This window comes from Protopterus annectens, chromosome 17.part0, assembly GCF_019279795.1.
Source record: "Protopterus annectens isolate FY-2018-M chromosome 17.part0, PAN1.0, whole genome shotgun sequence".
In the NCBI taxonomy this organism is placed as follows: domain Eukaryota; kingdom Metazoa; phylum Chordata; order Ceratodontiformes; family Protopteridae; genus Protopterus; species Protopterus annectens.
The window spans coordinates 136,626,649-136,651,807 of record NC_056751.1 but is presented as its reverse complement, the minus strand read 5'-3'; the positions used below and the strand labels follow the sequence as shown (position 1 = coordinate 136,651,807).

The following is a 25,159-nucleotide window of genomic DNA, read 5'->3' as shown; positions in this document are numbered from 1 at the left end:
CTTAGTGTGCTAAAACTGTTCAAAGAGTTGTGAACAAGTTGAAATAATGGGGAAGCAAAATAGCTGAATATACAGATAAATGTAACATAATTATATTTGCTTACAAAATGTTTGAGATGCAGAGATTTTTGTAATAGACTTTTGGGTCAGTTCTGATTGATACTGCAAACACTGTCACTGACTAAGGAGAAAAAATGTTTAAGCTATACCAGTAAACTGGGTAAGACTGAAATGGAAAAGATTTTGAAAACTGATATACCTAGTATTAGGGCTTTCAGGTATAGAGATAAAAAAGTAATGTTTTTCACCAAGAGACTGAAAATGCCAGTAAAACAAATATAGGGCAGCTTGGTGATATTGAAGCAAAAGTAGTTTGAGGTATTTTTGTTGCTGATTACAGACTCTTTAGAAAGGCCAGGAGCAGTCCTGGAGATGGAATATGACAAAACAGTGATGTTTAAACAAATAGCGACTTGAATTCAGTAGATCTGGACATTGTGTCAGCACCTTAGATAAAGACCTTAAACATAGTTATTGTGAGAACACGTTCTCAAAGTTTGAGATAGCATAACCAGTGAAAAGAACCAAAAAGTTATAAAGAAACCACACTTCTGTTTGGATGTGCATCACAGGACCGACTTGAAAAACTGCTTTGCAGTTCAGGAGACTGATCCTGAATATATTCCTGTCTTGAAACAGATCATTGTCTGTTTTGAGATTTACCTGAATGTAGCAGACCTATACTTAGGCCCATTGTTGGCATTCCTCTAGCCTCTCCATACAGAGAGACATTTGCTATGGACTTGCATGATCTTCATCTTGGCACTTTGTAAAGAAAACTATTCATTGCTGTATAAGCAAGCATGATCCACTTCAAAATATTCAATGGCAGTAATGAATTCTTCTTCTTTTGGCTGCTCCCGTTAGGGGTCGCCACAGCGGATCATCTGTTTCCATTTCTTCCTGTCCTCTGCATCTTGCTGTTACACACCAACCACCTGCATGTCCTCTCTCATCACATCCATAAACCTTATCTTAGACCTTCCTCTTTTCCTGTTACCTGGCAGCTTCATCCTTAGCATCTTTTTCCCAATATACTCAGCATCCCTTCTCAGCACATGTCCAAACCAACGTAATCTTGCCTCTCTGGCTTTGTCTCCAAACTTTCCAACCTGGGCTGACCCTCTAATATACTTATTCCTAATCCTGTCCACCCTCGTCACACCCAGTGCAAATCTTAACATCTTTAACTCTGCCGTGTCCAGATGAATTCTGTAATGATGTTATTAGATATATGACAGTATTTCACTATTATCACAGTGCATACAGTCCATGGAGAAAAGGACTGCCATAAAGGCACAAACCAACAGTAACACAAATAATAATAAGGTAAAGGCTAGTAGTGCATGTGATGGGGAAATTCTAAAAAATGCTACACAGAATGTCGGTGTCTAAAGTCCATATCAGCTGATGTTTTGTCAGAGCTGAGCTCTCCCTTTTATATGATTCGTAAGTTGCTTGCTTTAGAGGGGACCACAGGAACATGGCATTTTAGCACTGCATGCATTAAGAAAAGTATTTGCTGAAGCTGAATGTTTGGACAGAATTCAAAGCTCTTTGCACCACAAATGATTGGCTTAAAACTGGGGGGCTGGCAGTGAAGAGAAGAAAGGACCCTGAATCATCATTGTCCACAATAGAGTTTTAGTATTTGTCAGGCATTTGTGCTTTGTGTGTGTGTGTGTGTGTGTGTGTGTGTGTGTGTGTGTGTGTGTGTGTGTGTGTGTGTGTGTGTGTGTGTGTAAAAGAGTACATCATTGCAGGCTGCATAAAGTCAAGACAAACACAGGAAAATTATCAGTATAATGACAATGATAATAAAGTTAGAGACTTGCTGGAAATTATGCCAAAGATCTTGGGAAAGGGCAAAAAAATAAGAAATTTCATGGTAGTGAAGGGGGCCATTGCTGTTAATGATGTAGTAGACCCTGTCTAAAATAAAAAAAAAAAAAAAAAAAAAAGGTTAGACCCTAAGATTTCTGCCAGAGAAATAGGTTGTGTAACATACAGCCAAAATCTTTGGGTGGATTGGCAAAGGTGAAGGAAAGCAAATTAGTGTATCTTGACATTTTTGCTTCCATATGATGCTGTACGTATAGAAGGGCCTGTTGACATGTCTCAGTGAAAAGATACTCACACTGAATCAGGAATTGATTAGATACAGTCCCCTGCCTCACATATGGAATGTAATGTACTTCTGACAAAGAGCATATTATTTAAGTCAGCAAAATAGGATGAGACCTGGATCTGGAGCTGCATCTCTACTAGGGAACTCTAGGTCATTTGCTTTATGAAAGCGGTATTAGAAAAAGGACAAAATGGATCATGTTAAAAAAAAAACTGCATTCAGTGTCTTTGCTTAGGAATAATACAGATTTACCATAAATGTTAGTTGTGAGTGAGTCACCTTGCGTGAGCAAGGCTAATTTATTACAGGTGGCCAGCATTAACTCAAACTTTTTTTGAAGAGCATGAATTTCTTATCTTACTACCTAGTATTAAATCAATCCTGCTTGAACATGAATTTCTAAGGGTCGAGTGCTGTAATTCTCATGGAATGTTTGAAAAATACAGATGTGCCTTGCGAATATAAATCCATATTTTTCTTTTTTTCTTTATTTTTCCAAAACAGAAATGTTTGGCCAGTCTTTTGTACAGAATTATAGCTTCTGCTTTGGTGCTTAGTTATATGTGTTAAAGCAGTACAGCAGTTACTGATATTTAAACAGTGTGCAGTTTACTTAAAAAGAGGATTGAAAAGAAGAGAGGAAAAGAAAAAAAATCACAATTACTTTCGGGTATCTGAATATATCTGATTAATTTTTTGAAGTGATACTAAGCAAAACGTCATTATTTATCCCTGATGGTTATTTTCTCCTTTTTGTGTGCCACTGGATTTTTTCTTCACTTGGTAATGTGTTTATCATCATATCCGTATGGGTAAGACAATCAGACATCTTAGAAGAATTTCAGAACATTGTTTGGATACACTTAGTGGTATTTGAACTAATGCAGTGGCTAAATATGTGCTAGATATTTATATATTTATTTATTTGCATTTGTTTACCGGGATGGTCCAGCTGGGCCAGAAGTGCCCATTTTCAGTGGAGTCCCACAGAGAAAAACTACACATATAAGACATTTCACATACAATGCAGAATTTACATTAATAAAGGCATTTAGTGCATATTATTGGCAGCTTATACAATTGGTGAAAAACATAGTACATAAGTAATCATTCTCAAATCAAAGATATTATACAAGCAATACAGAGTATATAGATGAGAACATTCCACATGAGTAGTTTTCAGCTAGCAAAATTTATATAGGGCACTTCATGCAGTGGCTGCAAAGCAGATATAGGAAATAATCAGAGACTAGGTACTTAAACTTTTCACACAATTTAGGAGATGTAATAGCTGAGCAATAGGCTATATGAGTTCTGTTGCATGTCAGCAAAGTCTGTGGATATTGTTGCAGATATAAGTGGTGGTATGATATTAAGGTAAGCTGCGGGAGTACCCGAATGTCTCGCCTGGTTCAATGGTAGGTCTATAAGGGTTAGGAAGAGAAGGAAGTAGACAGGAGCGATCAAGTGTAGGACAGTGAGGGTTAGTAGAAGAGGGAAGTGGACAGGCTGGAGAGGCAGAGTAAGTAAAAAAGACAGGTGGATGTGAAAGGAGGAAGCCAGAGTAGTAGAGTGGGGGTGAGAATAGTTGTGATGGTTGAAGTTAGGTTATATGAGATGTGGTGTTAGCACATGTACACAGCCAAGATGAGGAGAATGTTGTTTCAGAGATGTCTTGAAGGGGCTTACTGATATGAATCATAGGCTTACACTTTGTCTTTATGAATCAGTATTAGAGGAGGAGATATTGTATTAGAGACAGAGATAGCAGAATATAAATGGATTATATATTTACATGCTGATTTTGAACCAGGACTAAATATGCCAGGAAGTGTTAAGCCAAATCTAAAAAGTAAACATCAAAAAATGTAATGTAATGATGTTATGTTGTCCTATCTCATCTTCATTCTTACTTGGATGGGTTTGGAGCCGATCCTCTGCTCCGACTCGGCCGAATACACAGCTGGAAGTCTCAAACTTGTCTTGTGGCAAGGTAGGTATCCCATAATGCAGTGGTGCAACTCTCCAGATCTCGTTTGCCGCTTTACAAGGTTGGATGTGCTCTTCTTGGTCGTGGCTAAGTTTTTTGTCTTTGATATTTTATTAGTTTAAACTAGTTAGAATTTATAAATTAGTCAGTTTACTGTGTGCTGTGAAACTTTAGCTTTAGTGTGTAGCTTAGTTTATCTCCTTTTTCCGCTGTTGTGTGCTTTTGCTTGGCCGTCGTCTTTTTTGCAGGCCTGTACTTGTATCCTGTAGTTTTTTACTGTAGTGGTGCTTTAAAAAAATATACCTGTAGTGCTGTGTGCTGTTTCTAATCTCTTAGTTAGCTGGTTAGTTCATTAGCTCGTTTAAATTAGAGAGCTAAGTGCCCGTTTTAGTTAGATGACTAGTAGTTTTAGTAGTGTTAGTGTTTTTCTATCTCCTATTATACCTGTCTAGGTCCGTTTAAATTAGAGGTCCTAGTGTTCGTTTTTAGTCAGAGCAAAGTTAGTTCTAATTGTATTTCTTAGATGTGCTGTATTTGTTAAATTAGTGTGTTTTTATATTTCTAGAAGTGGTGTGAGTTTATTGTTATAGGACCCTTTTTTTTCTTCAAAACATGTCTAAAGACACAAGGGAGAAAGAATATAAGCCTTTAGGTTTTAAAAAATGTCAAAAATGTTCCCAGAAAATGTCTATTACAGACGGACATGACATTTGTGTCTATTGTTTAGAAGCTATCCATCTCCAGGAGAATTGCACTTTCTGCCACTCCTTTAGTGCTCGTGTGTTGCAGGAGAGGAAAAACAAATTGATTGATAAAGGGCTCTTGAAACCAACCTTTGAGGAAGCTGTACAGAGTGCTTCTTCTTCTTCGTCCTCTTCTAAGAGAGACAAACCAACTAAAAGGCCATCTCCTGTCTCTTCGGCTCAATCCAAGCCCTCTGAAAATTGTCTAAAATTTCAAAGCCATCTGCTTCCTCAGCTCCACAAGGTTCGGAACTGATGGAGATAATTATTGACAAACCTAGTTCTTCGGCCCCCAAGGTCTTCATTGCCGAACGATACTGTGTCTCAGAGCCGCTCTATTAATATTCCACTGGTTTCCCCTACCTTGAGATCTCCCATTTTGGAGAGATCTCATTCAAGAACTCTATCCTCCAGGTCGTCTAGGAGCCTATCTGATGATGACGTGGAGCAGGTGGTGCTCAGACTCTTGAAGTCGCTGACACTAGCCAAATTGTTCTCGGCTCCGACCCAACAGGTTTTGGAGCCTTCTAAGACTGTTACATCCACTGTCGTTCTTCCTGCGAGCCATACTGGATCTTCGGAGCCGGAATGCCAAGTACCACTTGCTGTAGACCTGTCGGTTCCTGGACCCCCTTCGGAGATTATGGAACCGATATCTGCTCCGACACTCTCGATGCCATACGGGGGGTGTCTGGGAGCCGAGGTTCTCTGGTTGGCCCTAGGAGGGGCGATCGGACCAGAACTTCAGTTCCGAGCCTACCCCTTGGTCTGTCAGCTTGGGTGAGCTCGGCTCCTACATCATCCTCAGAGCCAGTCTCTCTGGGGCCGGGGGTGTCCTCTGTCTCCTCGGAGCCAGAGATATCCCTCAGAACCAGTGGGTTCTGCTTTCGCGCTGATGAGGAGTGTGCTGTCCCCCTCCTACACAAGGATACTGGCATTCGTCCCCCCAAGACACCAGCTACTGTTTCTGCACCACCCCATCCACAGGACAGCAGAGATTCAGAGCCTCAGGAACCCCCATTGGGTGTACCCCTCTCTTCCGAAGCCTCCCCAGAACACCCTTCTGAGGAGCCCCCTCGAAAGATGACATGCAAGAGGAAGCATATATACTCCCCTGATGAGTCCGTCACATCAGACACTGACCTCGAGGAGTCAGAAGGGTCCCCACGGCCATCCTCTGAAGATATCTCATTTGCAGATATCCTTCAGATCCTAAAGCAGAGAGGTGGCTGGAAAACCATCAACCCTTCTGATGAGAAGTCGGTGTACCTGAAGGCCTCCTGGGTGTGTCTGCCTTTTGATGAGCTAATGGATTTCGTCATTCGAAAGGTGTGGGAGTCACCTGACACTATGGAACCAGTCCCTCGAAGGCCAAACAAGTTTTTTTCAGCCCTCACTGGAAAAGATTTTCTTACTAAAGGTGTGCCTGTAGATGCTATGGTGGTGGCAGCAGCCACCAAGAAGAAACTTTCTGAGACATCCTCATCAATTCATCCTACGGACAAAGATTCTCGAATGATGGACAGATACGGGAAGCGTGTCTTTTCATCAGCGACTTTTACACTCCAATTGCTGAACTACCTCACACACTTTACAAGGCTACAAAGAGATCTCCTGAAAGAGCTAGGAGATACTCTACAAGGTTCATTGGCGACAGGGGTGACTGAGAAAGTCTCCTCCCAGCTATCCACCTTAAATTCTATCGTCAACTCATCCATGAGACATATGTTATGCAGCGGATGGAGCGAGTAGGGCAGCGGATTCAAGAGTTTCCTTGAGGAGGTGCTCCTGAATGCACTTGTGTAATTTTGCAGAACCTTTTAAGTCTACCTTTACTAATGTCTCTTTTGATGGTTCCTCAGCATTTTGGACCCAAAGTTAAAGACATACTCACCAGATGCAAGCAGGAAGGGGAAACTCTCTCTGCCATTGGAATACATTTTTCAGTACCTTCAAGACCTTACCCTAAAGGTCAGAAGAGTGGAAAAATATGGTTCAAAAGATCCCAGGGAGCTTTCCAAGACACACAAGGTGAATTCTTCCCCAGGGGCAGAGGGGGAGGCAACAATGGTAGATATCCTAGAGGCAGGCGTGGGGTCCACAAAACCAGGGTGACTGTGATTCCTTTTGCGGACGTCCCTATCAGCACTCCTGAAAGGAGGCCCGCTTGCTCTACTTTGGAGGCAGTAGGGGGACATTTATCTTTGCACTCAGAAGCCTGGCAAAGTATCACAAAAGACAAGTGGGTACAAAGCATAATATCCAGAGGATATTCCATTCCTTTTTGCTATCCTGTCCCACAGATCAGAACAATCCCAGATGTTCCACCCAATCAAGGGAGCAAGCAACTATAGAAATCCAAAAGTTGCTGGACAAGAGAGTCATCCAAAAAGTCCCTGTAGACCAAATAGGATTCGGAACTTACTTAAGATTCTTTTTGGTGCCAAAAAGAATAGGGGAACTGGAGACCCGTATTGGATCTCAGCAAGTTGAACGAATCTGTCAAAAAGTCAAAGTTCCGAATGGTGACACTGCAGTCAATACTTCCCTTCTTAGGGAAAGAAGATTGGGTGTGCTCAATAGACCTCCAAGATACGTACTACCACATAAAAATGGACAGAGCATCAAGGAGTCACTTACACTTCCCACTGGGAGCCAGTCATTATCAGTTCCGAGCTCTGCCCTTGGTCTCACTATAGCCCTCATAGTGTTCACTAAATGCATGGCAGTAGTAACGGCTCACTTGAGATTTCTTGGATTCCAAGTGTTTCTGTATCTGGATGACTGGCTCCTAACTGCCACCACCAAGCATAACAGTCAATTTACAAAAATCTGCCTTGTTGCCCCGTCAACATATTGCCTTCATAGGCACAAACCTAGACACTGTTTCTGTGATAGCACGTCTTCCAGCTGACAGAATTTCAGCCCTCAGACAGCAAATACTTAACCTTCTTCCAAAGGACAAGGTAAAGGCAAAGGTAGTTCTGAAACTTCTAGGGACAGTGGCTTCAACCATAACTCTAGTTCCTCTCGCCGGGATGCATATAAGGATCCTTCAATGGCTCCTATTCTCCCAATGGTCGCTTCAAGAACTTCCTATGTCCCATCTGATCAGAATAACGGAGTCATGCAAGAAGGATCTACGGTGGTGGACTTAGTCCAACCATGTAATTATCAGGAGACCCTTTATTCCACAACAACCTGTTGCTACAGTGACCACAGATGCTTCCCAGATAGGGTGGGGGGCATTATCTGGGAAGGACAGTCCAAAGTATATGGCAAGACCACGAGGTCCACTTGCACAACAATATTCTATAGATGAGAGCAGTCCTTCTTGTGTTGCAAGCACTCCACTACTCTCTTCCACTAGGGACGATTGCAGTACAGTCAGACAATATGTCGGTGGCATGGTACATAAACAAGGAGGAACCAGATCATACCCACTTTGTCGAGAGGCTCTGAGAGTTTGGCAATGGGCAATTTCTTCCCAACGCTTTCTAGTAGCAACGCACATCCCGGGGAAATCCAACGTGATAGCGGATAAGGTCAGCAGGGCAATATTAATGCCCCATGAGTGGTCTCTGAACCAGAACATTACGGAAGAGATCTTCTGGAAATGAGGCCAGCCGTACTGTGATCTTTTTGCCATTCCCATGAATGCCAAGTGCAGCAGCTACTTTGCCCTAATTCCCCCTCTGGGGGAGACACCGAGAGACGCATTTGTACACGATTGACCCTCGGGACTTATTTATGCCTTTCCCCCTCATACCCAAAGTCATCCAGAAAGCAAAATCTTTGGGAAGCAGGCTGATTCTCATTGCCCCATATTGGCCTCAGCAGGTTTGGTTCCCCTTCCTCTGGCCTCATCTACAGGAGAAGCCGTGGGTTCTGGACCCAGTTCCAGACCTTCTGACACATATGTCAGGAATACTTCATCCTTCTCTCCACACCCTCAACTTGACAGCATGGCTGCTCCACTTCCCAATTTAGTCAGGCTTTAAAACTTCACTCCAGCAGTCAAACACATATTGATGTCCTATCATAAAGTTTCTACTAGAAAACTATATACTAGCAAGTGGAAAAGATTCTCTTAGTGGGCTCAAACTAAAAACATTGACCCTTATTCTGCACCAATTTAGTCCATTTTAGAATTTCTTGCAGAACTCTTCCAGCAAGGCTGGGCTGCAGCAACTATTGGAGTTCAGCTGGCTGCAGTTTCGAATTTCCACATTGGTGACCATTCTCCTAACCTAATGTCTCACTGGTTGTGTAAAGCATTTTTAAAAGGCACTTCCTTATTAAAACCTCCTTTTAAAGAAACACTTTCTCCTTGGGATTTAAATTTTGTCATATCTCAACTAACATTGCCACCGTTCAAGCCCTCTTCATCTTGTTACCTCAAATTTCTTTCCTAGAAGACCATCTTTCTAGTAGCTGTAACATCTGCCAGAAGAGTTTCAGAGTTGCAAGCATTATCAATCAGACCTCCATATCTGATCTTTCATAAGGATAGGGTATCGCTATAAACTAATCAATCATTTGTACTTAAGGTTTGCTCTCAATCCAATATCAATCAATCCATTGAGCTCCCGGTGTTTTTTCCCAATCATTGCAACAAGCCAGAGTATAAACTCCACCAAATGGACGTGCATAGACGGCTCAGATTCTATTTGCATAGAACTAAAGATTTCAGGAAATCTGATCAGTTTATTCATCTCCTTCTCTAAAGCAAAAAAGGGTATCCCAGTATGTAAAGTCACCCTTTCAAATTGGCTTTCAAGTTGTATTACCTTTATCTACACCTCTAATAATAGAAAGTTACCATTCAGAATTAAAGGTCACTCAACCAGAGCATTAGCTACATCCTCTGCTTTTCAGGCCAGAACGTCTATGGACAGTATTTGTGCTGTAGCTACGTGGGCTAATCCTCATACGTTTATCACTCATTACAAAGTGGATTTGGCCTCCAGGCACAGGGCCTCCTTTGGTTCCATTGTGCTCAAAGGTGTACACCCGCGAGCCACCCATGAAAAAGGTGCTAGGGACGCTGTTCTATCCAAGTAAGAATGAAGGCGAGATAGGACAACATAGCATAAAGAAGTTATGTACTCCTCATAACGTTCCATGTTTGTTGTCCATCTCGCCATTCATTCTTATGACCCCTTCCTTCTTCCCCCGTCCAAGGACTCCTAGAGGACCTGGTGGTGATCTTTCCTCTTATACATGAGCTCCTTTGACTCTGTTTGTTTTCTCCTTGACATGGGGTCATACATATATATTACTCATTAGTACTGTTAGCAGCAAACAAGATCTGAAGAGTTGCACCACTTCGTCATGGGATGCCTACCTTGCCATGAGCCAAGTTTGATACTTCCAGCTGTGTATTCGGCCAAGTCGGAGCCGAGGATCGGCTACGAACCCATCCAAGTAAGAATGAATGGCGAAATGGACAAAAAACATGGAACGTTATGGTGAGTACATAACTTCTTTTTTTAACTGAAGTCATGGCTTTAAGGCTTTCAATATACAGTAATGCCAGTTCAGCTGATGCTGCATTTTGGTTTGTTGAACTTCTGTAAGTGTCATTTAAACTTTATAATAAAGAATGGACTTTTTGCATTCGAGGAAGTCATACTTGAAAGTTTGTTTGTGTATACTGCATGTTTTAACATTTTTACTGCATGCTAAAGTGTAGTGGTTTGAAGCTCCCTTTGGACTTTTTTTTTTTTATTATCATACCTGATATTGACATATGAAGCATAAGATAGATATATATATATATATATATATATATATATATATATATAGGATCCGGACACATGCTTGACTAGCATATGTCCGAATCACAAAACATCGAATGCATATACATGAAAGCGCTTAACATCGACAAGCGCTTCCGTGTATGTGTGCCTGTTTCGTAGGTCGGACTACAGTGCGGGTATGGGAAAATTCCCTTTTCCCCACTGTAGTGCGATCTCGGAGTGACAGTAATAAAATAGGGGGGTGTGGGGGGCAAAACCCCCCTGCAGAAATGTAGATTTTTTTTTTTGAACTACACATACACGGAAGTGCTTTTCGATGTTAAGCGCTTTTGTGTATGTGTGTTCGATGTTTTGTGATTCATATATATATATATATATATATATATATATATTTTTTTTTTTTTATAATTTGTCATTTCAAACTTAGAGGTTATATAATGTTTGAATTAAACTTGTTTGAACTTTGGGTTATGTTCTTAAAATTGACAATTGTCATTAAAACAAAACAGAATTAATGCAACTGTAAATAACAAGCAGAAAGTCAGTGAAACGCATGTGACCCTGGGATGACTGATACAAGGTTTTGGCCTTAAGCCATCTGACCCTGCAATGTACTCTGAAGCCCTTAAGTCCTAGCATCAGACCATGATTGTTCCCAAATGTTCAACTTTTACTGTAAGCTAAGTTTTATTCATCTGTCTGTCTGTCTATCTAGCCTTTATTGATCAGGTAAGCCTATTAGGCTAGTAGTCTTTCTTTAGGGGAGAGACAAGGTGGTATTTATACTTCTTAGGAAGAATCTGGCCAGGACACAGGGGAACGTCTACTCTTTGCAATAAGTAACATGAAATCTTTTACATCTACCTCAGCTATCGTCAACAATTAGAACAGATAGAATTTTGACTTAACATCTCATCAAAAGTATGGCACACAGGAGTGCAGCACCCCCAACACCTCACTGTAGTGTCAGCAGTTCGAAAATTAAATGTTTTGCATCTAATTAATTTTAATGTACATTTTTACTTAGGGTTTTGCACATTACTGTGTATGAGCTGTTCTTTGAATGTCTGTCTGTTGCAATTACAAGACCCAAAAGTGTGAATTTTGGAATTATGAAAAAAGCAAAACTAAAGGAGCACAGCAAATATTGACTATCGCTGATATTCTTCATATGGATCATTGCTGCATTAGCCTAAGCTATATGAGTTATACCCTGTCAGGGATAGAACAACCGTCCAGCTTCTAAAGCGTCAGGGCACCTTCCACTCACCCAAACCATTCGTCAGCTTGAACTAAGCTGACTAAAAGGTGCCAAGCTCTTCAGAGCTTTCTTGTTATTAAAGAGAGCTTCCTGTGCAGGTTTTCAAGGATTGACGATCAGCTAATGCTGTTCATTATTCAACAACTAATGAACTATGGCTGTTTTTTTCTCCTGAAGGGAACTTTACTTTTTATGACAGAAATTTTATTTTTTCTGAAAAAAATTATTTTAAAGCAGAGAGAAAAAAGTGTTTCTATTGCCTGTCACATATTTTTTATTACTTTTACACAGGAATATCACTTTGTTTGCTTTCGTAGTAAACAGTTGTTGAAACTTATTTTAAACTACTTTTTATTCAGAGAAAGTCAGTTTATTTTATTTTTCAGGGCTGTGGTAAATGTTCAAGTCCTTTTTACTCTGTTTTAATGGAAAAAGTTACTTTTTTGGAACTTGCCTATTTTACCGACTATTGTTGCCTTCCCCAGAATTAAAGTACCTTTTTTTGACTTAACTATAGAACAACCAACTTGCTCCTTGGTTCTTCCTTCTTTCAGCCAAAAAAAGAAAGACATGCTTATTCAGCCTTTGCCATCACAGCAGGCTGCTGTAGTGCCTCAACTGCAGGTGGGTGACTCTGATGTGGCCAAAGCTGGTTCATCTTTTCCTTGGGTCCTGCTGATGTTGTCCCTAGACTCACCATAAAACAGGGTTTAGACTCATCTTGTATGGCTGTTGGAGTGCTCTTGGTGGACAAGAGAGAGAGCCAGTCTTGTTGGTCCTGGGAGAAGGGGCAGAGAATGCCACTCTGTATAGCCAAAAAGTTACGCCCATCCCTAGGAGAATTTTTTTTTTTTTTTTTTGCAATACTTGCTCTGTTTCTTTTGAAATTCCTGTCAAGAAGAAAGAAAACCTGAAACATATTTTCTCATGTCTTAATTACTCTGTACAGGAGTATTTTATTGGGCTTAGATCAGGGTTTAGTACAAACTAATGACCCCTCTTGTTTGGATATTTTTGGTAAATGCAAAAGGGATTCTTTATTTTCTAAAGAGATTCAAGAAATTGAACCTCTAAATAATTTTGAAGGGGCAGATTGTGTTTTGTCTCCTCAGTCGTCTGACCTAGATTCTGGGGAGACTGCAGTTTCAGCCAGTCCCTTTGACGGATATTCTTTCTCTGTAACTATTTCCAGAATGAAAACAAATGTTTCAGTGAGAAAACAGTAATGTTTCTCAGTCCTTCAGGAAGTTTTATGATTTGTTACAGCTGGGGTTTCTAGAACCACCTTTTCCTAATGTTCTTTATGCTTTGGGGGATGTATTTGTCACAGCCTGTGACTTTCCTGACAGGCAGCCTGCTGCTATAAAGCAGGTAGACTGTATGAATTTCTCAATCTTTTATTTATTTATTTATTTATTTATTTTACATTCATCCCAGATCAGACCCAGCAGCTATTGCTTTTCTGAACCCAGCTACTGCTAAACACATGGTTATTACTTTCCCCAAGGCGTTTGATTATAAAGTGCATTCTTCTGCATCACTTGTTTTTAAAATTCTCAGCTATCAAGCTCATATATTTATGCTTGCCTTTTTGAGAATTTGAGTGTTTTTGGCATGTTTCCTTTTCTGGAGTGATCTGCTTTGTGTAGTGTACTTATAATTTTGCTGATGCCACTTTTCGTTCTCTTGACACTGAAACTATTTTATGGAGGTTTGCTTGGTTGCATTCCTAAAACCTTCCCGAAAAGGTTAGCAGTGAAGTTTTGAATCTTCCTTTGGATAGAGAGTTATTTTTGGACCATCTGCTTCGGAGGTCTTTATAAAAGGTGTTGAAAGATTCATGGGCTGTCTTCAGGTTTTTAGCCTGCCTTTTCCAAGTTGACTAAGAGGTTTAGTGCTCCACCTACTACCTTCTTTTAAAACTAAATAAACAGCCACCGCAATCTGCTGGTAAGCAGATGTTTAACAAGCTATAGCAGGGACTTTCCAAAAGGTAGAAGAACCCTCCCAGAACTAAAGACAGTCTAGAAAGCTGTGTGACTATTTATAAGACTTCCCCCACTCACCCTGGCAAACATTAAATCCATCAAGGTTATTTTTCACAGAGAAAGCCTCTCCCTCCTTTTTGAAGGATTTCCCCCATCAGTTTCCACTTTTGACTCTTCTCTTCCCTCCTCTCCTGGAGCATTTATTTTCTAAGGGGGTGTTAGAAACTCTCCTTCCTCCTCTTTTAGGAGAAGGAGTTTATTTTGTTTTGCTTATTATACCAAGTTCTAAATGTTATCACTTTTAATTACCTTTTTTTAGTTTTTTTTTTGTAACCTTAGATTTTCAAAATCTACATTTCATCACTTTCCTAGATCCACATGTCAGGAGTTTCTAAAGATTTTCTGAGCCTGGATCACATTATCAGTTACTTTGCATTACTCTTTTGTCTGTCCATTGCTATAAGGGTTTATACAACATGTCTAGCTCCTGTGATAAGCTAATGCAGATTGCAGCGTCTTCATGTTTTTCTTCATTTAGACTACTGGCCTTTCTTTGCTGAGCATTTTCAAAGTGTCAGGAATCCTCTACACAGACTGGGATTCCAGCAGAATTTACAGATATCTTCGACTAATTCTCACAAGATTATTTTCTCAAGATGTCTCTTGGACATCTGAATTCAAAGAGCTTTCCTTCAACAAGATGATGTAGGTCTGTATCTAGATTTATTTTTGAGTTGCTTTTTTTTTTTTTACTTAGACTACTGTTTCCACAAGATTCTGGGTCTCATGGCATCTATAATTTTCATGATACCTTTTGCAAGACTCCATGTGACAAAATCCTTTGATATCTGTAATTGTATGGTCTCAACATCTTCACCCCCTCATAATTCACTTTCCGGTTTTGTGAATAGGGATTTTTTTTTGTTTGTTTGTTTGCTGGAAACACCACATTTTTCATAATCAAGGTCTCATCTTGCCTCTGAGCTCCAATACAGTCAGTCACCACAGACACCTCAGACTTTGCTTGGGAAGCATTGTCAATGGGGATAAAAGTGCAAGGTCTTTGATACAATAAAGGCAGACCATAACTCATAAAAATAATGGACATATTGGCACTTATAAATGTTCTCGACTCTTTCTGTCTCTTTTTGGCCCTTGAGACCCTTACAAATGTTTACAGACAGCATCATAGTGATGTGGTATGGAAACAAGCAAGAGAAAACCAGTTCTTACATTCTATGCAGACTAGCCATGGTAGCCTGGGAAATAGCTTTACAGCATAATCTCACTCTACAAGCATCTTGCATACCATCCAAGTAAAATTATGTGGCAGACAAGCTGAGTAGGACCAGGACATATCCTCTTGAATGAAAATGCTATCAGGAGGTCTTCCAAGACTTGATCCATCTGTGGAGAACAAGTCAAATAGATCTTTTGCATCCACTTTTAAGTATTGACAAATTTCTGCTCCAGGTCTCCATCCTTGAAGGCCTGGATGATTGATGCCTATTCTTTTAATTTGACAGGAATTTTCCTGTATGCTTTCCCCCCTTTCTGATAATATTCAGAGTCATTATTAAGATTCAGAAGGACTCTCCAAAGGTCATTGTGGTGACTCCCTTCTGGCCCAGGCAACTGTGGTTCTCCCTTCTTTTGGAATGGCCAGGGGCAATTAACGCAAGCTTCTTACAGACTGGGTCTACTCACACAAGACCAGGGGTGCTTGATACATCCTGACCGTAATAACTTTAACTGATTGCGTGATTCATAGAATTTTTATACCTTTCTGGCATCTTTTTTATGTGGACGTGCAACACGTATTAAAGGAAGCAACAAATCCCACTAGTAGAAAGTAATTTATTAGTAAAGGAAAAAGGTTTTCTAGTTGCTGTCAAGAAAAGAACCAGTACCCATTCAAGGAGAGTCTCTCTAGTTCTACATAATTTGCGAGAGTTACTATCCTATAGCTTGCCCTTCTCATTCAAGGTTCATTTGTAGACGCATTTCAGCATGTCTGCCTGTGGACTCCCCTATTTCAATGCAGTGTTATGTGAAAATGTTTTTGAAGCAGGTGTTGCATATGAAGCCTCTTAGATTTCAGGTGACGTCTCCTTAGGATCTTAAATTGGTGTTAGTATGACTAATTCTTGCTTCATTTGAATCATCTAATAGGCTGTGGTGAGGTTCTTGACACAGAATACAGTGTTACTTAAGTGGTCTGACCTTCTACAAGAAGAATATCTGAGTTGCAGTCTTATGAGTCAACCTTATCTCATTTTCCACAAAGAAAAGGTTTCTTTAAAAACTAATCTTTTATTTATTCATATAATGGTATCCAAGTTTTCCTTTAGCCAGGTTATCCGTCTCTCTCTCCAGAACCTAATATGAGAGAGAGAGAATTTCTTACCTTGCATGTCCACAGACAACTCAGATACTGTTTTAAACGAACAAAAGTTTACAGGATCTCTGAGCTGTTCTCTTCTTGTTAAAAGTTCTCTTGCTAAAAACAAAAAGAAGGGGGGACAACCTGTTTCAATTGAGACTGTTTCCAAATATTTGTCACTTGCTATTTCATTTTGTCATGCCCACCACAATAAAATTGTTCTAGGCAGGGTCAAGGGTCATTTCCCTATCTGTGGCTTTTTGGAAAGGGTTGAATTCTAGAACTATTATAGAAGCAGCATCTTGGTCTTCTGTGCACACTTTTACAAAGCACTATTAACTAGAGTCCTTCCCTAGCTGTAGGACAGGCTTGGTTAAGACCATTCTCCAGGGGCTCCTGTACCTTTATCCCTCCTCCTCCCAGTCTATATAAGCTGTAGTAATGTACCCACATAGCTTAGGCTACTGTAACAGTGATCCATATGAAGAACAGGGTCTATATTAGAACATCGAAGTTTCAAAACTTTGAATGTTCTAATATCGAACCCTATTCAGCGAAAGCTGAAAATATCGAAGCAACAGAAAACCAAATTTTTTCCTAGGGAAAGAATTTGGTTGTCCGTTTCTGTTACTTCGGTATTTTCAGCGCTGTGGTGGAAAGTTACGGGTCGGGTTCAGGTAAGTGTGCGATTGAGTGCGGGTTAGGGTAGTTAGGGTTAGGGTGCGGGTTAGGTATGTGTGCGATTGTGTGGACGTGAGGGTTAGGTGAGTTAGGGTTAGGGTGTGGGTTAGGTATGTATGCGATTGTGTGGACATGAGGGTTAGGGTGTGTTAGGTGAGTTAGGGCGCAGGTCAGTTAAGTGTGCGATTGTGTGGACGTGAAGGTTAGGGCGGGGTAGGTGAGTTAGGGTTAGGGCGTGGGTGAGGTGAGTGTGCGATAGTGATGGACCTTGGGGTTAGGGTTTGGGTTAAGGTAAGTGGATAGTTAGTGGTGTGTGTATAGTTTAGTGTAGGGTTAGGTGTAAGATTTTAGGTGTATGTGTGTAGATTGCTGTTTGTTTGGTGTGCTTGTGTTGTGTGTATGAGTTTTGGAACAGCAAATTTTTCCCTAGGAAAAAAAATTCGCTGTTCTGTATGTTCAATGTTTTCAGCTTTCGCTGAATAGTGTGCGATATTAGAACATTCAAAGTTTTGAAATTTCGATGTTCTGATATAGACCCGAAGAACATACTACAGTAGTGTAAGTAAACTTACAATAACAGTAAATGTTCAGGTGATCATTACTGCTGTAACTCTTTGTCCCTCCCTCTTTGCTTTTGTATGTTTTTCTTCCAGGGTGTGGATGTTTATTATTCTAATTTTCCTATCAATTTCCTCATTACGCTTTTAATTTACCTTTCTCTGTTGGCATGAAATTTCTGAAGGACTTGGTGCCCAAACCTGGCTTTTAGTCATGTTAGCTTGAGTCGGCTTATAGTTAGGGCATGTAGAAGGTGTCTTGAAACTTTGGGAGGTGGCCAGCTGTTATATCCTAGGCGGAATATAACCCATAGCTTAGGTTACATTAACAGTGATAATTCAAACATTGATGTTATGAAGTATATAGTTACACAACTGTACTTTCTCCTTTAAAGTTATTACCACACTTGTACTTACATTTAGTACTCTGAGATCACCATACCTTGGAGAAAAAGAAATTCTCTGAAACACAGAGATCTTAGACTTTAATATATGTGAGCTCTTGTTTTCACACATTCAGTCTCACTATTCCACGTCTTGCACTTAGAAGTCCCTGAATTTCAGCCTATTACCTCTTTGAATCTTACGAATGTTAACTTTTATCTTCTGTGAGGGCCTGTCACAACTGTTTACTACAGTGATAGTGACTTTTGTTGCCTAGTTTTGTTGAATGCATATTTGACTTTGTACGCTCAAAGTACCCCCCCTTGTTTTCTTGAATGGTGCTTGTGGATGCAGCACTGCCGTTGCTCATTTGCATTCACTGCTGCTTTAAACAGCTGGTAGTTACTCCAAATGTGTTTCTGACTCGTACTCCTTATCCGTTTGTTTTTCTGATATGGCTGTGTCTGTGGCAGCCTTGTTAGATCACTTTGCAAAGTAAGCATCTACATTTAGCTCAGGAGCCCCCTTCCACATTGCATTAGAGGAACTGTATTTCCCCAAGCCATCGTAATGGCTAGAAACTCCATATCTAGAAAATCAGATCTTGTCTACTTGTCAGAGTTTGGTGTTTGTTGTCTGTTCAGGTGTGGCTTTGTTTCTTCATTTTTTTTTTGTTTGAGTAATTTTATTGCCAACACCTCCACCCCAGCTTCTGCTATCCATCAGCCCTTTCAGGACCAGTCAGATCAGTCTGTCTGTCTTTCTGTTCTTCAGTGGGGCAAGAGTTGGTAAGATCTTAGAATAATGTCTTAAGAGCAGAACTCAGAATTTTTTTTGCTGTTATCTCCTAGATTCCCCACCACAGCTGATAGCTGCAGTTTGCAATGCCAGGCAGCCCTCATAAGTGTACAGTGCTGTACATGCCAGGCACTGCATTTTAGAGCAAGACTTCAGAAAGGACTGCTTTCTTTTGCATAGCTATCTTTTGTGTCTTAGTTTAACTAAAAATGTAGTATACTGCATGAAATATTGAATAGACAACCTCAAGCTAAGTTAGATTCTGCTTCCAGCTAGGGTTTTGATTACTGTGGACCAGACTATTGGAGTAACTAAGCATGCTCTGTGACACTTCTCACAGACATTAAGTTGTAACTTTGTGTAAAAAGGCCCAGGTTTAGATGGACCTGCTTATCTGAAAACATCTTTTTATGGTTGTATGTAGAAACAGCTGAAAAGGATGAAAGTGGCTTTCAAGTGCATAAGGCAAACATCCGGATAGCCCTACACATTTTGAAATCATAGGTGGGTAGGTGAGAACAATTTGAGGCTCTGATTAAAAATCTGACTATCTGACTATGGATCTCTTAACATTTTAAGGTTAACAATCAGAACTCCACTGTGATATTAATTGCTGGTCTAGCATTGTTGCCTGTCCTACATTTTTGACATAATGTCATACTTAGTCATTCACTCAAGTTTATTGTTCGTTAACAACTGCGTTAAGTGTAAAGGTTTAGTTTTATTTGGGATTTCTGTAAGAAAAAAATTTGAGTCTGCATTTCTTACGTTAACTTTTGATTTTGCAGTTTCACATTCAGGATGTAATGAAAGTTTATTCTTATTCTTTGCCTCAATTCCATGCTTGAAATTCTAACAGCAAATGTCCATTTATAAGAACATAATCTATATTTGCCCCTTTTTTACTTCTTTGTTTTATTTCACCTATAGGGCTTGTTATGCCATTTGATCTCTTTGTCTGATATGGAAGATATTGGAGTCCATCCATCAGTTTCTACTCTGACCACCACACCTGTGGATTACCTTTCAAGTCTGGTGACAAATGTAAGTGTTCCAATATTTCAGTAATATTTCAAACTAGAAGAGTACATACATTTGTTGAATTTGTAATGTATAATAAAGTTTTTATTAAGCACCAGTGAAATTTGCATTGAAGGTCAAGACGTTATGTGTACTTGTATGCAAAAGCCAGATAATTTGTTTCATTATAGTGTTCTCAAGCTGTAAATGAGTATTATGTTTAATAAAATTGCAAAACAAAAAGTGTTGTGCATTATTTCAATAAATTACTTGTCTAGGTTTGAGTAAGGACTTTCTGAAAAGCCAGCTCTGAAGAACCAGGTGACCCAGGTTCAGTTATCACATCAGTCACTAAGTGGAGATGTCCAGGATGAAAGAGGAATCACTAGGCAGAGCTTGTTTGCCTGTTTTGGGAGGGAAGATGTGGGAACATGTTGAGGCATCCCTAGAAGTCACACTGCACAGTGGGGCCAGAGATTGTTGATGAAGAGGCAGTTGCAGTACCATGCAGTAGTGAAAGGTTTTAATGGAATATGTCACAGTGGAGACAAGGTACATGATCTCACACATACCTCTCAGCTGTACATACTTTTGCAGACTGTTCAGATTTTTGTCTCATATTAGAGTACCTTCACAGGAGGATGTATGTAAGTTATTGATAAAGACATTAAATAGTATTGGACCAAGGATGGATCCTTGAGGTACACCTGTGAGGGTGATGTGATATGGGGAGACATAGCCCTGCCATTTTACTACTTGCTGCCTGTCAGCTATGTAGCTAGAAACCAGTGAAGTGAAGAGGAGGGTAGACCAAGGCTGGGAAGTTCTTTAAGGAGTTTGGGGTGAGATACCCTGTCAAATTCTTTTGATAAATCTGGAAAGACGGCATATACTAGTTCGCAAGTGTTACAGACTTTGTTGACAGAGTCCATAAAAGATAATAAGGCTGTTAAGCAACTGTGTGCAGGTGTAAAGCTATGCTGAGTATAGGAAAATAGGTTGCTGTGTGTAAAATGATGGAGAAGTTGTAGATGCACACAGTTTTCTCGAATCTTGGGGGGGGGGGGGCAAGATTGCAGTAGGATGAAAGTTTGTGATGTCAGTGGAGTTGCCTCCTTTATGTAAAGGGGGTAATGTGTGATCTGTTCCATAGGTTAGGGACATGTGATTCAGCTATAGATCCATTAATTAGATGCTAACAGGGAATGCTATTGTCTCAACGGCAAACTTTAGGTATTTTGGTGGGAAGTTGTCTTCTGAATTGAGTATTTTTTTATTTATTTGAGATAAAGGGATGGGTTGAAATGTAAACTGGTGATGGTTTGTTTTTTGGTTATGAGTGAGGGTTTGGTTTTGTGTGTGTGTGTAATGTTAAGGGTGTGTAGATGTTAGTATTGTGGCATTAGAAGAAGCAGTGAGTTGGAGTGAATGAGTTGGGTTTACTTTTAGGTTGGCTATTGACTGTATAATGTATGTGTTGAATTTGGTGGCTGTTTGAAGAGGTGGTACATTTGGGTATGGACTGCGATTATTTTTATTTCCTGAGTTGAGTAGTGATGGTACAGAGGACCAGAAATTCTTAGGGCTGTTTTTGTGGTTATCTTGAATGTATGTATAGTAGGTTTTTTTGTCATGCAATATTTGTCTTTTTGCTTGATTACAGAATTGTCTGTATAACTGAAGATGTATGTTGTTTTTATTCCTTAGCCAGGCAGTCGTTGCTTTGTCTCTCTTTCATTAGAGTTTTACATGATTTGGTGATCCGTCGGGCCTGGTTATTTTTTTATTCTTTTTGTTCTCTGAGGCGCTGTGGAGTTAAGAATGCTTAGGAGGGTGCTGTTAAATGTTCAACTGCATCATTAAGGGCAAGTCTTTTTAGGATGGATCAGTCTATAGCTTTTAGAGATTCATTAAATGCCTCATTGCTGAATTTTTTTGTAGGTTGCATACAGTTTTGAACTTATGTTGCTTTGTGAGCTGAGTGATAGTTCTGTGAGTATAGGCTGGTAGGCCGTCACTTAAGGAGTCAGGAAGTGTGCCTGAGGTAGAAAAGTTAAATGGGTTCAAGACTAGTATCCAGTCCAGGGTGGAGTGTTGGATGTTATTTTTGCTATATCTGGTAGGAGTATTTATAAGCTGAGTAAAGCCACAGTGGTTTATACTGTTTGTTGGGTAGTGTGAGGTTAGTGTCTGCCAGTCAATGTTATCATCCCCTAGGATAATGGTTTTGTTTGGTATTAAGTGTAAATTAGAATCTGGACAATTTGTAGGTCAATGGATAAGTGAGAGCAACCACTTTATAGCCAAAACAACGCAATTAACAAAGAGATGCAAGTAAAACAGGTTTTCTGTCATTTCCTTAGACTAAATGCCTGACATATGCACTGTAGTCTACTGGTCAAGCAAAAGGAGACAGTGGCCAACTTAGTAAAGGATCCTATTATTTCACAGAGCAGGCATGTATTTAACTGATTAAAGTTAATACACAGCAAGGTTCTTCATGATAAATATGCTTACATGTAACAGTGACAACAGTAGGGCTTTATGACAGAGCTCCTGCAATATCAGGGTCAGATGTAGTGACCGCAGGCTGTGAAACAATGACAAAAGTCTCAGTAAAGTTGTAGGTGTAGGACTTTGTGACAGAGCTCCTGCAATATCGGGGTCAGATGCAGTGACCTCAGGCTATGAAACAATAACAAAAGTCTCCGTAAACTTGTAGGTGTAGGGCTTTGTGACAGAGCTCCTGCAATATCAGGGTCAGAAGTAGTGACCGCAGGCTTTGCTCTATGAAGGAAGATAGTGATAGTAAATGCATTGATCTCCATTTCCAGTCTTCTTCTAGACCTCCACATTTAGACTTTGTCTGTGATCGGTGTCTTCTGGTAGTAGGACATGCCAGAAATTGATCTCTTGGTCACCCAGGAAAATGCAGTGCTCCCACATGTCTTCTCATCCACCAGAAAAGGAAGGTGGGTTTGAATGTTTTTATCTTCCATGATGTTGGAAGTTATTCTATTTTCTCAGAAAATTTAGGGAAGAAAGACTGATACTCATTCTTATCATCTCATGGGAGACTAAAAGGGCATAGTTTCAGTCTTTGAGGTCACTAGCAGTACAAGAAATCCTTCCAGTCTCAGTTAAGCATATCCTTCATAGATGCAGATTCAAAAGGATCCTCCTCAGAATTTGACTGCTGATGTCCTGGTAGTGGTCACAGTGAATCTTAATCAAAGCCACCCTCTCAAGGTAGGCTTATGCAAGCAAGTAGAAAATGTGGTTAGTTTTTGGTGAAGTGGTACACCATACCACCACATACATTTAACATACAAGTGATTTTGACTTGTCAGACACCTGTATGACATAAACCTTAGTTATTCCATGGTCAAGATGCATGCTCAAGCTCTTTCTGTGACTAATGATGTTGTGGAGGGGAAAACTTTGGCCTAGTACTACCTGGTCATGCAATTCTTTAAACAAGTGTTTAATCTTTGTTCTTCACTGAAGATGTTGTGGAGGGGAAAACTTTGGCCTAGTACTACCTGGTCATGCAATTCTTTAAACAAGTGTTTAATCTTTGTTCTTCACTGAAGAGCCCATCCTCTCTCTGGGCCTTTACCTTCATGGAAGACAGGCTTCTCCATCTGATGTTTGAATATGCTAGCTTAACAGCACTGAAGTGCATTTATTGACATGCTGTTCCTGGTGGCTTTCACCTCCATACAGTGCATCCCAGAGCTTCAGTCCCTTATATGTAAGAAGTCATATCTGGTCTTACATACGAATAAGATGTTCATCATGATATTTCCTGTATTCTTTCATAGTGGTTTTATGGGCTTCTCTGAAGCAGTCCATCAATCCAATGGCTTTAACAGAAATCAGAAGAGAGGATACTTCACACCTTGAACATGTGCTGCATGTTTGCATAAGTTGTTTATTTCATTTGTTCCACACAGTGAAGTTGTAGGTGAATTTCATGAGGATTGCCATTTTGCATAATCTTATGCCATTAGTGAGCCAACCATCCACTGGTAAATACTATGAACAAAACCAGATGCATAAGAATATCTGCCTGCAGTGTTTGCTCCAGGAATGTCTCTGTTGCAGACAGTTGTGCCAAAGTTATGTGGTCCTCAGTGTGCAACTTCATGAACCTTTGTTCCTTCAACCTTGGTTAAGGGTATTAAGCCACATTTGGGAAGTCAGTACTCCAAGACTCCACCTTTTGCATTCTGGCCTTGTGCAATGCTGTGACATGGGAACAGTACTAGGCAAGCAGTCACAGGGACTGTAAGATACCCAGCCACAAACATATTTCAGTAGACACAGCTGCCTTTTACACGCAATTAATAGTGCTAACCTCCCAAATCAAACATGACCATACATGATAATCTTGGTGTAAATTTGTGTCTACCCATCTAATCATCAGTACTAACTTTAAAGGCACCAAAGTGGCACTTTACTTGAACTGTAGTGGTAACTTCTTCAATCCCCATTCTAGTGCTTAGGATTTGCCCTTGCCTAGGACCCATGAAAGAGGGTCTGGTGTTATATACAGTGGATATGTTGCTACCATATCAGTTAATCTACTGGAAGAACTTCTTTGATTGCCAGGAAATAGTTTTCCTCTGTCTCTCTGCAAATGAGTAGTCTACCAAATACTGCTTCTTTAAGTTAGGTCTAAGTTGGGCAAGTATGCATTCTTGTATCCTTTATTTAATATGTTAATTTGGTTTTATTTCTTAATTTGCAAAAAGGCAACCACAAGTGGATAGGTGAAAAACTGATTATGCTTATATAGCCAGTATATTATGTCACAGTGTGCTTCAGTGAAGTGTAGAGAAATCCATGAACATGGAATGTTGGTGGAAAAATGTCAACTTCAGGTTGGTGAAGAAAAATACCAGACCTAGGAACAATCAGTGTGGGCCCTCTACTAAATTATCAGCAACTGTAAGAACATTTCTGGAGTCTATATTAAAAGACCAAAAAATCAAAACCGCGAACGCCTAAAGAGCGAAAGAAACGGAACCTGACCCTTGCTATTGTGGGGGGCTGCGCCCCCACCCCCGCTAAATATATATTCCAACTCTGAGATCGCACTACAGTGAGGAAAGGGCAAGTATTCCAATCTTCATTGTACCGCGATCTGACAAACAGTACTTTGAGGTTCAGTTTTTTTCGCTGTTTAGATGTTCAAGGTTCTTTTGTTTCGGTCTTGTAATATAGACCCCATTTCTGCTATTTGCTTTGCTGCAGGAAACTGGAGTAGATTATCACCTGTCTAAGGTTATGAAAGTTGCAAAATGTCTACCAGGATTCATTACTCTGTGCCCAGAGTTTTGTATTATGCTGTTCAGATCATAACATTTAATAAAGCATCTATATTTTGGAGAATCAGGGC

At 40.1% G+C, this 25,159-nt stretch overlaps 1 protein-coding gene across 3 annotated transcripts in view; it reads left to right on the top strand.

The window, feature by feature from the left end:
- Positions 1-25,159, top strand: part of FANCC (FA complementation group C) — a 2,534,829-nt gene that overhangs the window by 1,238,063 nt on the left and 1,271,607 nt on the right. For all 3 annotated transcript variants that reach the window (XM_044059426.1, XM_044059425.1, XM_044059427.1), the window contains one exon: positions 19,666-19,779. In XM_044059426.1, the coding sequence (XP_043915361.1) occupies positions 19,666-19,779 (114 nt within the window). The remainder of the gene's footprint in view (positions 1-19,665; positions 19,780-25,159) is intronic.